This window comes from Ptychodera flava, chromosome 15 (genome assembly GCF_041260155.1).
Source record: "Ptychodera flava strain L36383 chromosome 15, AS_Pfla_20210202, whole genome shotgun sequence".
NCBI classification, from domain to species: Eukaryota; Metazoa; Hemichordata; class Enteropneusta; family Ptychoderidae; genus Ptychodera; species Ptychodera flava.
In genome coordinates this window covers 14298507-14314485 of record NC_091942.1, presented here as the reverse complement: position 1 = coordinate 14314485, position 15979 = coordinate 14298507, and the positions used below count along the sequence as shown (strand labels likewise).

General features: G+C 37.4%; 1 protein-coding gene across 1 annotated transcript; it reads right to left on the bottom strand.

Annotated features, from left to right (window-relative positions):
• Nucleotides 1-1566: 1566 nt before the first annotated feature.
• Nucleotides 1567-9854, bottom strand: LOC139151252 (alpha-L-fucosidase-like). The gene is made up of 8 exons (XM_070723910.1): nucleotides 9291-9854; nucleotides 8062-8168; nucleotides 7331-7461; nucleotides 6141-6274; nucleotides 5266-5363; nucleotides 4737-4869; nucleotides 3937-4107; nucleotides 1567-2601 (listed from the first exon to the last, which is right to left on the bottom strand). The coding sequence occupies exons 1-8, from the start codon at nucleotides 9629-9631 to the stop codon at nucleotides 2361-2363; spliced, it is 1356 nt and encodes a 451-aa protein (XP_070580011.1). The 5' UTR covers nucleotides 9632-9854; the 3' UTR covers nucleotides 1567-2360.
• Between the last annotated feature and the right edge of the window lie 6125 nt (nucleotides 9855-15979).

The following is a 15979-nucleotide window of genomic DNA, read 5'->3' as shown; positions in this document are numbered from 1 at the left end:
TACTATAGGGTTATTCACAAAATACGGCCCTGTATGGACGAGGGCTCAGTGAGTGACGTATTGGACGAGCCGAAGGCGAGTCCAATACGTCACTCACTGAGCCCGAGTCCATACAGGGCCGTATTTTGTGTATAACCCTATTATTATACACCTCGCTCCATTAATCGTTCGTATAAACTAATTCTATGGTAAAATTTGAGGGATGCGGCACGCGCGATATGAGTGAAACGCGCGCGATTGTTGCGTTGGCACGAAGCCAATTAATTTTCAGTGCAGTACAAGCAAACATCGCTGAATGTTTTCAATTTAATAAGTTTTTTAAAATAAAAATCGATTGCATTTAGACTCAGTTTTGTGTTTAGCGTGTTTTAAACCTTATACTACGAATACATTTTGGTGGAAGTTGTTATTATATCTATAACTCAACGTAAATAGTTTGTTTACATCCGATAATCGCTAGGTCAAACAGGCGCGTCGCGCGTCTCCCGTATTCGGGACTCCGCGTACTATACAAAATACGGAAAGTTATTGGACGGTCAAACTCCCATAGGTTACGGCAGTAGGTGTATAATACTATAGCTTATTAAAGCTATAAATATAATCTTTCACATTTGGTTTTTGATAACAAAAACGGTTGTCATGTGCCGTAAATTATCGATTAGTCTTGTTCTTAATTTCTTTCTAAAAAGTTTAGTTAATCATCCAATATTGGCAAGTTGTGGCCCCATGAAGAGAAAGCACTACTACTCGGGGTGTACACAGTTGATCATGAGTTATACCATAACACAGGCGCGTCAACATTTCTGCCTCATGCTATATAGTGAGATACCTTCATTTAGAGAATGAAGTTCACGATATTTTTACCAAATCATGATACCTATCAAACTAAAAAAATCCCTTAGTGTTCCTGTCTTGAATTTTGATGAAAATTACAATTATCCTTTGCGGTCAATAGGATTATAAAATGCGGCACTCTGACTACTCCACTAGACTGTAAAATACAGTCGTGTGCGGGCGCTCCTCACCTCCGCCCTTGAACATTGCTTTACAGTCTGACTACTCCACTTGTTCAATGAAAAACACACACTGGCGAAGCAATGTTATGGTGGTACAAACAAGTATATGGAGATAAAGGTATGCATCGGAGTACACACATTTCACTGTTCTTTTCTTTTAGAATGGGGTCCTTTTGAGTTTCTGTGTTTCACCCATTTTTGATAAGTATCTACCTCCATAAGCTATGGCGATACGAAGACGGTTCCATTACTGCCAATTTAGTCAAATAACACACGAATCATGAAAAACGGCTCTTGAAACATGCTGCATAAGTAAAACACAAGTGCAAGACAGACAAACAATTCTCCCAATTTCTGACCACAAAATGACAATGTCATGCCAGTGATGGCATGTCTAGTAGCAACCTACAATCACATGCGGCACTACCCGTATATGCATCATCCATTTCTGATTACTCGCCTTGCCTTCTTGGTAAAAAATGAGTGCCCTGGCCCCCATGACAATGCAATATGAGCTAAGCTGAATATACAGCAATATAATCACAGCTACTTCCTGTATAACAGCATACTTTATTCTTTCTGCAGTCCAAACTAAACTCCATTATTCTTCTCTGTAAACAAAGCTAAACTTGTGACGTAAGGAACAATGTTTGTTCTCCTGGCTATAAAAAGATGGCTTTCAGTATCTTTATTTGAATTTATCTCTGTGATCTGGCTCTGTTTAGCATCTGAATACTCTTCCAAAATACACAATCATTGACAAGTAAGTAAATGTCATACTCTACTTAAATTACACTTTCAAAAGCAGTTTGCATCAGTAATAGAAAATAAAGTCTGACTTTTTTGATTTTTGGCCCATTTTATAAATCTAATAAGCTGTGGTGCTCAGCACCGTTGCAATCTATTTTTTGCATTGTGATAGTTAAGGCAAAATAGAAAAATATATCTGTTTCTGGTAACCAGACTTACCCTAGTAAAACACCTGTCAATCCTACACATTTTTTCACATTTTCAAAAAATTTTGAGTAAATTCTCTAAATTTTAGCCAATTTTATGGGTCTCAGTCCACTAAAAATATATTCCTGTGACATATTTACCTACCCTAATTTTCGAAGGCATGATACCAGAGACAAACATTTTTATTTTTATTTTGCCTAATTCAATTTAATATACTGAAATATTAAATATGCTCAGTAAATAATACACATTCTATATTCATAGATAGATAAAAGCAAAAGCTAAAAACTATTTTTCTTGCAAATTTCTCCTATGTAAAATATATAACTCTCAGATAAACTGTGACATAACAGCCAAACCACTGGTTTGACTGAACTTTGCTTCCATCTAGCTGATGTTGGTGAACTTAAGGACCCACGCCCATTGGCATGGCAACCGGCTTATTGGTATTGTTGGCATGGTGACAGTGAGCCCGGTTGGTTGTTCAGCAGACCAGGTCAGAGGTGTTGGATACCCCAGCATCATGATAGTCGTCTGTTCTGTGGTCTTGGGTGCTCCCAGAAGAAGTTTGTCAGAATTTGGCCAGTCTAAGACAATGCCATAAACTGCATCAGCTTTACTGGTATACCTACATGAAAACAGAAATGTTATAATATTTCCCTTCACTGCCTGACTATTTTAGATTTTGAAATATGACCAAACTTTGAACTTTGAACTCTAGGGTTGCAAATGCCTTGAAAATGAAAGCTTCAAACTTTCGCCGAAACTTTTCCTCCATGAAGCTTTTAAACAATTTTCTTTCATTAACTAAAAATAACAATCAGGGCCATGCACATTTTGGGGTCAGAATAACAAATCAGTTAAAATTTACTGACATCAGAAATTCAAAATGGCTGCCATACCCTGGGTGGGAAAATGAAATTTTCAATTTTCACAAAAAAATGCTGATGACTTCATTTGCTCAACAGGCAAACTGAGTCAAAACAAGTGTTAGACCAGCAAAGTACTGTAACAATTTGATTGTCCAAATGCATGAACTCAAGGCGAATTTTCCCTCAAAGATGCAAATATCTTACAGGGTATGATTCTCTGAAACTTAACTTATCGTGAAAGCTTTAGGATGTAATCCCTAAAATTGACTCTTATTCAGCTTTGTACAGAGTCAAGCTACGTTTTAGACTTGCCCCTAATCTGTGGGCGTATAAATATCAAAACAGAGAGATATGAAGGAATAAAATTCAGAAAAATACTCTGGCAGTCTGTTACAGAGATTGTGGGTTGAACGTGATAGCCAACAGCTACGCCAGCAAGCAACTGCTGCCAAAAAAGCCAACCGACAGGGGCCAGTCTAGCTACATTTAAAAATTTGTTGAAAGATGGTTTCATGTAAGATTTACAGGATTATAATGATTATATGAAAATTATATGAACACCTTACACTTCTATGGTATGAAGATAAATCTCTATTTTTATGTCACATAAAAAATAAAATAATGAGACAGAATTTGGGTTTTTTTGCAGAGAAAGTGAGGTAAAATCTTGCAATTGTCTTCTGAGATAGGCTGAAAGGCAGTGGTCTATCCTGCCCCTGCCATTTTGACCTTTTATAGAATACTGGAAAAGATGTTACATGAATTCCCTTCGCCATGTTTTTTGTTTGACTCTGTTGAGCATGTAGGCTAATATATACACAGAGTCAGGGATGAAGAAAATTTGGATTACAGATGGCAAATATAACAGTATAGGTGGTTAAAAGTAGTGTGTGGACACATTTAACTTGTGTAAAATATACCTATATTTCATTAAACTGATATTTTCACAGCCAGCTAATTTTAGCTGACAGCCATTTGTTTTTGCCGCCTGCTAGCTATTTTCTACATCCCTGAATAGAGTATTTTGATCTTACTTTTGACCAAATTACGACATTTTATTTGAAAGTCTGTCTCTATGGTTACAGACTTACCAAATTCCTGGGGTTACGGTGTCATTCTGATGCGTCCATGGCTTACTGGAGTAAATAGCTTCTCCGTTAACTTTCAACCAACTTCCCATCTGCCGGAGACGTTCTTCAAATATTGGAGCAATGCGGCCATCACTTGTCGGACCGACGTTCATCAGTAGATTTCCCCCACAGCTGTTTTAAGCGAAAGATTGAGTAAGATGGTGAAGAAAAGTCATCATCTTTTGTGATTGATGACATTTTTTCTTTGAAAGTATCTACAGGTAAAAACCATTGTGGCTTTCTTGTGTTGGTCATACTCGTAGGGTGAGGGCAGTGTGATAGTGAAGTGCCATTAATCATGATTCATTATGGTGAAAAACAATGCTGGCAACTTCTCGTATTGGACTAATATTGCCCATGGGTGAAAAGATGGTACGTTTTATTCCCGAGGCTGTGTAACTGGAATGTAGCTAGAAACACCTGATTTTGACAAATATTTTGGACACAGAAAGAGGATACATTTACATCATTACCTGTCTTGAACAGATAAAAATTATCATGTTATTGCCAATGTGGAAGCGAAGTATATAGCATTTACAAAAGTGTAACACAATCTTCAATTTTCAGTGTAGCACTCTAGTATACACATGTTTCAGTGCTAGTGGCACTTGTAATAGAAGTATATTGAAAGCAAAATACAGTCTTGCCATTTTTCATGATTCACACAAGATGTATCATCACACTGCAGTGGCATGCATTGAAAAACTGGAGCCAGGGAGGTCTGCATTGGAAAATCTGAACACTGTACGTTGGTCCGTTACCTGACAGTCTCTGCCAAAATCTGTGTTAAGTTATCCATATCAAGATAGTCTGACAGAAGGGAATTTCTGCGGTAGCCCCAGGAGTGTTTATCGATGGTCATACAGTTTTCCCATTTGTGTTTCTGTAGAACACCTTGAAGAAATATAATGGTGAAAAAATCAAATGTAGTATCAAGAAAAATTTCTGCAAATGTAGTACTTTATAGCATAAGAGGAAATAAAGTGATCAAGTAATTGGTTCTGAGATTTGCAATAATCCTATTTTTGTTGGAGCTATCCTGGTAAGTTCTGCTGTAGACTAAACTTTACTGCTTGATTTTGATAGATCATATGAGATACTATGTAAGCATTTTTCTCAAATCAATATGTTGCCTAATTTTCATTCTTGATTTGATACTAGAACGGATGAAAGTTTCATTGAGGAAAGTTCATGGATAAATTTAAGTCTTTCACTTTAAAGGCATGAACTACCTTAAATGCACTTATCAAAAGAAAAGTACTTGAAATTTGAATATAATGATGTACACACCTGGGTTGTACCTATCGTTGCATGTGTAGTATCCACCATGTTTGCACGTATCCCCTTTACCCCATCTGTCATTTGTGACAACAGTGTCCTTCACAGGACTGCATGAGCAAGAGAAAAGGGAAAAGAATAAATTGTTAAAATTTGTATCAGTTCACCTAAATCAAGGCTGAATAATTCTCTTCTTTTCATATGCTAATATCAGGTCAAAAGTTGAACCAGCTGCAGCAAATTATGAGGGGGTGTTCTTTCAGTATTTCACCTTACTGTTTCCTTCTTTATTCAACTCACAAAATGGCAGAGTCAACATGTTTTATTAGGCCGAACAAAAAATTGTGCTGTTCCGAAAACCAAAACTACCCTATTTTTTACCTGCTGCCTCTAAACTTTTTTGAGCTACGTTTTTACGGAAGCAAAACAAGAAAGAAAAATCCCCATAAAATCACGCGTTTGTTACCTGGCATTTGAGTTTTGCTTGAATGAGGATGTCTTTTATGGTTTTTCCCTTTTATATGTATGATACATTTTTCTGGAAATGTTTCTGGCCAGTGTTTGACCGCCCTGAACCCCTGAAAATGCATATTAAAAAATAAAAATATTTTGGGGAAAAAATTCCTGCCTACCTACCTACCCTATTTTTGAAAACCATGTTTTGGAACAGCACAATTTACTTTTTTGGCCTTATCAAGACAGCCTGCAATCAGTTGTCAAGATGCCATATAGGCAGAAAGAGACAATCACTTTCCCGACAATGTGTTTTATACATGGCTTGGCTGTCAATAAGGGATCTTACAATTTTCAACATCATCTTCCAGAATTAGTATCACTCTAAACTCGATAACAGACTTGCATCATACTATGGAATTACATCTCCTCACCTGTCATTGTAAAGCCAGGCTAAAAATTCTGTGCTGTTCCAGTACGTGTCAGGAGCCTCCCAGTCGCCATCGGACCACACGACTTCTGGTTTGTAAGTGTTGACAATCTCATACATTTGTGGTGTCATTACATCCTGTATGACAAGGCACACAAAATTTTGCTCTTAAAGCTCCATTAGCTGGAACTTTTGATCTGTTTTCCATTATTTTTTTCCACTTTAAAATACAGATTCTAAATCTACTCCAAAAATCACGATGAAATACCAAAAGTCCCAACTTGTCAAGACTGCATGCATGCTAATGTGTCCAATATCATTATAGACGACTCAATATTCAGAGTCTAGACCAGGCTTCATTAATCAACAATAACGTTGCACAGCTTATACAAATGCCTTGTGTTTTCACGGGATGTTCTTTGTACTTTAACGCTATAAGGAGACCAATATAAACATAAGCTTGTTCTGCAGAACAATAATTATAATGAAAGCATTATCAAAAGTTTCCGCCCCTTGAAATGTCAGAAAATCTGTCAAAAAATCTGACTTTTGATATTCAAATTGTGTGGCATGACACAGTTACACTGTTGGTGCTTTTATGAACCCTTTGACTGAAACAACTATGTTCAACTCCAAGGTGTGAACCATGTGACAGATTTTGATAAATTATGGTAGGAAAATGGGGATTCCTATGGTTAAGCTTTTGACATCCCTAATTTCCCTCCTCACTAGTCCAAGTTCACCAAAGGATTTGACATCAAAGTATGGCTGTACAAACTTTGGACATTGACAGGCTTTCATGAATCTACGATTTGTTGGAAAGGAAAGCTTGACCGCACACAAGCATGATAATATTTGAATTTGGTGGAAAACAACAAATAGCAAATATGCTTCAAAATAGATAATAATGTTGGAAAATTTGTGTTAGAAATTAAAATTCTACAGTTAAATATAGGTTAAGATCGCTGTCATATGACTGGATTGAAAAGGAAGCGATGTGATTGGTTGAGATTAGTCAGTCTCTTTTTTCACTTGTTTTACACTAGTAGTTATTATTCTTTAGAAGACAACATGGTCATCTGATGGTTGCCTTTGAATACGATTTGAATACAAATTATTATTCATAATAACTCAACTATAAATGCCTTAATGCTTTGGAATGTCTGAATATCTGAAATAACAGCAATTTATTACCTTCACATAGGTTTGAGTTTGGAAGCCATTTTTCTTGTCTTCCAGGTAGAGTGGATGGAACCATTCAAACAGAGAATAGTAGAGCCCAAACTTTAGACTTGTGTTCTTCCTGATGGAGTTGGCAAGTGCACCTGTGAGATGAACGTAACATTTGGGAAAAAGTGTTGAATTGTATCTCTTTCACCAGATCCATGAATGCTGGTCATTAATACAGAAATCTTTACCACATGTACAAAAGCATTATCCGTGAGACTGTTGAAGAAAAGAACCATAAAGTATAAATAAATAAATCAATAAATAGGAAAGAAGTTACCATTAAAATGCTTATATCTGTCTGAATATTAGTACAAAGGAGAACGCTGAACCAGTAATTTACATAACTAGGATATTTACTCTATGATTCGGTATGCCAGGGTCCACTTTTTAATCTGAATCATGTATTGTTAGTTCATACTTACCAAATAATTCATGTGTAATTTTAGGCAATAATTGAGACTGCATTTTGTGGAAATTTATGTTTTGAAAGTTGATTTGATTCAGTCTATGTGTACTAATTTCTTATTATAATACATGTAAATGATCTTTCCAAAGTAGGTCACTTTTGGGGATAAAAATGTTCATTTGTAACTTTTTACATGTTGGTAATTCAGTCAACATAAACTTTTGAAAAAAACAGCATGTGACTGATCAGGGTAACTACTTGTCGTTATGCTTTAAACAAAATGACTTACCGACTAAATCTCTGTGAGGTCCGGCATCAACCGAATTCCAGTTCCAAGAATATTTGGATCCCCAGTTTGTCCAGCCTTCATGGTGCTTGCTGGTCAAAACCAGGTATCTGAAAAAAGTAAGAAGTGAATCGTGATATTTCTTCACAAGTCTTTGAGTTATAATTTGAGTGATAAACACGATTTGTAGACATTTCATACAATTTATTCTACAAGTGGTTGAAATATTAGCATTTTAATTTTCCTATAACTCATACACGCAACTCGCACTTATAAAGGATTGCAAAGGCACAAGCCTAGGTAGATACACAGTGCACATGGGAGAGGTATTATTCAGAATCAGAGTCCAAAACCACTGCTAATTGGTTTCCTTGAACGTTCAAATTCGTGATTCTCCTGGGACTGTCCGGCTGACCATGTAAGTGTGAACACCACCAATAGGACTGTAAAGCAAACAGCTGTGTGAATGGCCTCTTGGTTGACAATGGCAGTGGTCCAGGGCAGGGGGACATTGAATGTCAATCGGACCACGTCACCATAAGTAATCTGAACTTGTTTATGAGGCCAGTCGATTCCACTGGAAATTCTCCTTGATGTGACGTCCTGAGAGACAACTACCAAGACTGATGGGTGTTTCATGGTCATGAATTGAAACATTATATTTCTATTTCTGTTTAAACTTCTTTATTTATCTCTTTTATTATTTTTAATTACCATTTATCTCTAAATTGGTTTATACAAAAAGATATTGAGGAAGTTTGATGTTATCTGCTCACTGTTTTATTTTGCTCAGAATTCCCCTACTATTAAAATATGCGCCATTCCCATATATGTCTCGTGAACAAAAGAGACATTGTCGTGGCTGGTTGAGATAGTTTAATCATATTTTATTATTTTAGCATTTTACTCAATGAGCATTGCAACAGCAGCTCGTCCTGTGCTGGACTGCTGCATGCCGGGCCTTTTTTCTGCAAACATGGCCATCCTAAAAAATAGAGTTGGCAAACTAAAATAGAATTCGTATATACCAGCAGAAAAGAGGGTACACTTGAAACTTAATGAAGCTAAAACAGCAAAAAGACGCTACGTGCAGAGAGCTATGCATAGGGAGAAATACACCGGCCGGCTACGGTTCAAAGTTCACAGCTGTAGTTCTACAGACTGCAGAGTACATAATACAATATCCATGATACCGGAAATGTCCCGCACCGCAGCATCTACCATTGGCTCACCTGGCTCCCGATGCTTCCAAAATTTCGGCCCATTCGTCGGGATCGAAAAGCTCTGCATGAAACATTGGAGCGAAGTCCGGGTACTCGAAGTCTGGGGCATAGTTGTCGATCATGAATTTTATGTATTCTGCTTGCTTTGCACCTTTCCAGCTCCACCAGAACCATTCTGACCCAAAGCTTGGCACCGAAAACACTCCCCAGTGCATAAATATACCGAACTTGACATCGTCGTACCACGCCGGGAGAGGTCGGCTGTCTAACGACTGCCAGTTTGGTTCGTACTTGGCAGCAATACCGACGAATAGACTGATTAATATCAAAATATCGCGAGTACAAGCCATCCTCGTAGGGTACTCTGTCTATCGTGTAATTCCGATATTGAAGTTGAGGCGTTACCTCACATGATCAGGGTAACGTGACTTTCACGATGCCAGGGGGAACCAGGGGACACCGCCCTCAAGTGTTCGCTGACAGCAATATGAAGTGAAAGGCCCACCTTGGACTCGATACGATCACTGATCATGTTAAAATGCTAATCATGATCGGTCGCGGCACAATGGTGGGGGATTGACCACAGGGTGCTGCAGGCATTATTCATCAAGAAGTTATGAATATGATCAACAAATGTCATGTATTAAACTTTTTTTCATTATACAAGCCTTGCCTGTGTCGGGTGTGTCGGCCTACCTATTACTTAACCCTCGCTACCTCAGTATGGGTGGAGGGACTGTGGTATAGTATTTCCAAGAAAACGGTTTATATATCTTAATTACCGTCTCTAAGGGACTGTTCAAGGGACAAAGTCGCCCATTTTTCGTGAATTTTGTTTGATACGAGATACTATTTATATTGTTTGACATGTTGAAAGATACTAAATGAATGGGTGACCATGCATATATTCGACCCCGGTTTTAGACTAATTAAATGAAACCATCGCGAGAATGAATTAATGGTAATGACCATTAATTCATTTTCGCGATGGTTTCATTTAGGATGTCTAAAACCGGGGTCGAATATATGCATGATCACCCATTCATTTAGCATCTTTCAACATGTCAAACAATATAAATAGTATCTCGTATCAAACAAAATTCATGAAAAAATGGCCGACTTTGTCCCTTTCAGAATTTTCTTCCATTGGGAGGCCGGAGGATGTTCTATTTTCCTGGTGATTTTTTCCATGGACCCCCCCCCAGTAAATTATGGAGAAAATCTAGGCTCCCCTCATATTTCCTAGGTTTTCCCCCATGGTTCCCCCAATATATACATGCATATGCTTACAGACTTAAACAAAAAACATGCAACAATGCTGACTCAGTATTTTTAACATTTTAATACATGAAATGTGTGACATCTTTGTTATTAGATCAGTAGCTTCGTGCATGTTGCTTGTATTGGAAATACTTCAGGTAGAGGACATTTAAGGACCAGAAGTGCAATGAAATAACAAGATTCATTATCCACCATGGCTATTGTTTTCTTTGAAAGGGTCAATTTGCAATCAAGTCATATCAAAATCACGAAGTTTGGGTAACTGAATGTAAATTATCTCAAAAAGTAAATTGAAAGCACCAATTTTTCTGGCCATTTTTTATATTCTCATTCTTCCAGCTACAACAAATGTGATCTGTAGAAAATGACCATATTCTTGGTATTGGGTAGTCCCCCACCTTAAAGGGACATTTGCTGTAACTTTTGGCATTTGTTCTATGTTTTATTTTCTGTGTATCATCAATCGTTTTATATAGAACACCCAATGCTGTATTTAGCAATATACTCGTTGAGGGCGGTACCAGTACCGTTAATACTAGCGACATACATACGTAAATGACCATTGTTATTGTTGACAAATGAATTCTAGTCTGGACTTGATTCGAGATCTCTTTTCAACAATAACAACGCTGACTGCTCACTATATGGTCTGTGTTGACATGAATACTGGACATTTCATGGCGCTTGAGGGAGGAGAACAAGATACTACAGTAGATGCATAAAAAACAACTGTGAATATTACAAAATTTATATACACTTGTGGAGTTTATCTGGACACTTGTGGGGTTTATCTGTCACTCTGGTAGCTACTATGGTTCTCTTTGTCTATAGCTCAGGACTTGTGGGCAAATATTGAATTCATGTGGTTTTTTTCCTTAGTCCCCCTAAAAGATTGTGGTATTTTTGTCTGGTGCCCCTTAATTTTTCTTGGGAGAAATGGGTGGGCCCCCGATAATCCTCCGCCCCCCGAAGTAAATTCTGAACACTCCCTGATCCCCTTCATTAATTTGTTCTGCCGAGCACCATCACCAACGCTGGGGCTTATCGCCCTGACCACGGTCCCTCCACCCATGTGGTGTAGGGACTGTGCGCTGATCAAATTACTCGTTAGCAGCTCATAAAACATAAAACACGCGTCCGTCTTTATACCTGATGACTGCTAACAAGTTAGTTGGCCAGAGCGATAAGCCCCCGCAGAATTGGTAATCGGTAGAACAAATTAGGGAGACTGTTTTCTTTGAAATACTATACAGAGATAGCGAGGGTACGCACACACCCGACACAGGTTAGGCTTGTTTATAGTGAAAAAGTTTATTATAATACATGACATTTATTGATCATATTCATAACTTCTTGACGAATAATACCTGCAATACCCTGTGGATTGAGGCGCCGTGTGAACTGAATATTGATAACAAATATGAAGAAATACATATTGAACCAGCCTAGCGGTTTTGACAGCGATGTCTCCTCTAGGTGACTGGGTACCGTACGTTGTGAGTTCGGTTCCGATCGCGAATTTACTTGATTGGTGTACACGTCGTCGAGTCAAATGCAGGCTATAGATATTGTCGCGCTCGTAGTCAGGGGAATACGAGTTGTAATGCTTTCAGTAACCAAGATGTTGATTGTAGCACCACTTTAGAATTTTATTACGAGATGGCAAACGTAACGTTCCACGTCTCAAATTCCAAGTCGTCAGTACTACAAAGTTAAAATTATATACTTTTCTAAACTTATGTTACTACAAAATTATCGTCATTACACAGTGGTCATCACATGGACATTTTGGTCAGTCTTTGATATTGAACAAGATCACACCATGATATATACATTTCTCGAGTGTTCGCATTGAAACCTTTACCCAATAAATAAAAGTATGACGCTATCTCCATCTCCTCGTACGATTTTGAACCAACCTTCACACGCCTTGGCCACGTGAGGGACGCTTCGAGATAAAATCTCTACAAGGGAGGGCCTTTATACAATTCTGTAAAGTTTCAAATTCTTGAATCTTCTTTTCCTCCTTCTTCCATTCGGTCACAGTCTCTCATGTGACAGTTTCAGTTTCACTCCTTTAGCTATCACGTGTGAATGCTGGATATATAATTTCACCCACAAACAATTACATATCGATTGCTGGCACCTTTGGTCGAATTCTCGAATTTCTAGTATCTTGACGGGGCGGGTGATAACTCAACATGGTACAATCGTATAACATGGTATCGAACCGGAAGAGTCTAAGTGGCTGAGGTCGAAGTGACCTCACTGTTAATTCAGAAATAAAATGCTAACAGAGCAAATTCAAGATCGAAATTTGGTCCAATTTTAATGTAAATGGTCAAGTGAACCGATTAAATTATGAAATTTGCCCATATTTCGACTATCATTCTCTGATTTCTGGGTGAAAAAATGGTTGGCCGAATAATGTCACGGATTGCCACAGATTAAAAATAATCGTGATTTGAAATCGTTGAATTAATCGGAAATTAACACCGCTGAAACAATTCAATAGTCAAAGTAATAGAAAGGACCATTAAATCATGAAATTTACACGAGACATGTTTTTTATGTAACGACAGATTTATAGCATTGACGGTAACATTTTTTGAGATCGACAAAATTGTCATTCAAACTACGAGTAAGTTAACATCGTGAGCCGGCCCTTGGAATATATAAATATATATACTATAGTATTGACAGGCAGGTATGATAGTCCAAAAGCGTTTAGTGCATTAATCTGTATTTAATAACATCACAGAATGTGACATCACCGATCATAAGAAACGTGGTGTTGAAGAACATAATTTTTGAACAGAAGGCTACGGCGACCATTTACTGTAAGTACAAACTTTAGCAAACTTGTGAAACCAACGAATAAAGAGTAACTTCAACTTGGTTTTGTTTACTCTCGTTAAAAAATTAGTCAAATGTCAGGAAAGTATCTGTGCATTTTCGATATGTGTGCAGCGCCAATGTGTGCAAACCGACACTACATCCATCCGAAAGACCATGATCAGTTCTCGACTGCGTAACCCCGCTCTCGTGACAAGTCTGGCCATTTGATGTTTTATTTTGTCGACATTTATTTAATGGTTCACGGTTACCTCTCAATAATGATGTCGATTTCAGGTATCGGGTATGGTCTCTGTCATCACTCTGTTTTACTACGGTCGTGTTCAATATCTGGCCCTTAAAACGCGAACGCTGGTAACATTGCATCTTTTAGCGGGAAAACTTCATAACTGGAGACATCTCACGGCCTGCAGCAAGTCATCACTATCAAACGTTTGTACAATTTTACGTTTTTGCTTACGAATAGACGTATTTCAACGCACAGGCAACTTCGTGCGTAAAATATTGAATGGCAATATGAATTTCATCGTTTAGAAAATCTATGACTTTCAAACTGGTCATACAACCAACAATAAACATGACGGAACAATGATACCGACTTCAAATACTGCGTATTTTTTTCATCGTGACCGCTGGTGAGAGCGACTCGTATATACAACCTGGCTGAGTATTTGGTTTTGAATTTTCAAGCCTTTCGAACACGAAACATTTGGATATCTGAACCTCAACATTAGCTACGCAGCTCGAACGTTATCCTCCGGAACAGAACAGGAACAATTGTCAAAGCCGGATTTCATACTGCAGACAGGACCGGTATTTTCGTGATCAAGTTTGTTATCAGAAGGAACTCGGCAAACCGTATACCGTCATCGCGATCTGGTGCGAGCTAGTCTACTACAGAATAAGTCATCGTTGATGACACAGTCCCCACTTGTTAATGGGTACTTTGATTACAAGTCCTTGGAGAGGATAGAGTCCGGTTCATTAATTGGGTCTGCGATTAAAGATGAGTTGCATGGTGGTGACAACGTAAAACAAATGTGGGCTGCCACCCTAATTACAAAAGGTCATTAAATAAGTCAATTAGTAATTAATCGACAGGATGTTGCCAAACATTTTTGCATTCTATTATAACACTGACAGATTATCACATGTACCACATTTCATAAGCGATACCACTAAGTATCAATGAATTGTATTACAGCACTGTTAGATCAACATCTGAACAAAGTTTAATCAAATTTGATGACATGTTTCTGGACAAATCACTCTAATTAGGAAAGTTCATTAAATATGTAAATTAAAAATTCATTAACATGACACTGCTAAGTGTCATTATTCAATGTTAAAGCAATGTGAGCTCAACATCTGTACCAAGTTTCATGAAATTTGATGAATCGTTTCTCACAATATCAGCCAAATTACGAAAATTCATTAAATATGCAAATCAGCAGTTAACTGACATGATACTACTAATCTTTGCATGCCATAACACCACTGGAAGATCAACATCTGTACCACGTTTCATCAAATTTGATACAGCATTTCTTTACATATCACACTAATTATAAAAGTTCATCATATATGCAAATAAGCAATCAATTGACATGATATTACTTAATGTCTTTGTACAGTATTAGAGTACTGAAAGATCGACACCTGTAGCAAGTTTCATCAAATTTGATGCAGTATTTCTGGACATAGCCCACTAATTAGAGAAGTTCATTAAATATGTAAATTAACAATTTAATTTGAATGAGACTCATGTCTTCATTCAAATGTTAAAGCAATCTGAGCTCAACATCTGTACCAAGTTTCATGAAATTTGATGAACCACTTCTTGACATATCAGCCTAATTACAAAAAAATCATTAAATATGCAAATCGGCAGTTAATTAACATGATACTTCCACATATGTATGCACACCATTACACCACCAAAAGATCAACATCTGTGCCACGGTTTCATCAAATTTGATACAGAAATCTTGACATCACACGAATTATAAAAGTTGATCAAATATGCAAATTACAATCAATCGACATGGTACTACTTAATGTCTTTGCACAGTATTAGAATACTGAAAGATCAACATCTGTAGCAAGTTTCATCAAATTTGATGCAGTGGCTCTGGAATAGCCCACTAATTAGAAAAGTTCATTAAACATGCAAATTAGCAATTAATTCCCAATACACTGCTAAGTGTCTTTGTACACTAATATGAGACTGTGTGCTAAAGATTTGAACCAAGTTTCATCAAATTTGCTGCGGTATTTCTAGACTTATCACCCTAATTACAAAAATTCATCAAATATGCAAATTAGCAATTGATTGATGCAATACTGACTGTGTGCTATCAGAGCTCTGTGTGATGAACATCTTTACAAAGTTTCATGAAATTTAGTGCAGTCGCTTCAGAAACAGAGCTCTCTTTCGAAAAGTCATTGTCAATGACATAGTCCCTGCTTTTTTAATAAAATGTGCGTCACACGGCCATATTTAATCGGATCACAAAAAAATCGACATGCATATGTATGACATAAGGAGTAATGCTTGTAGC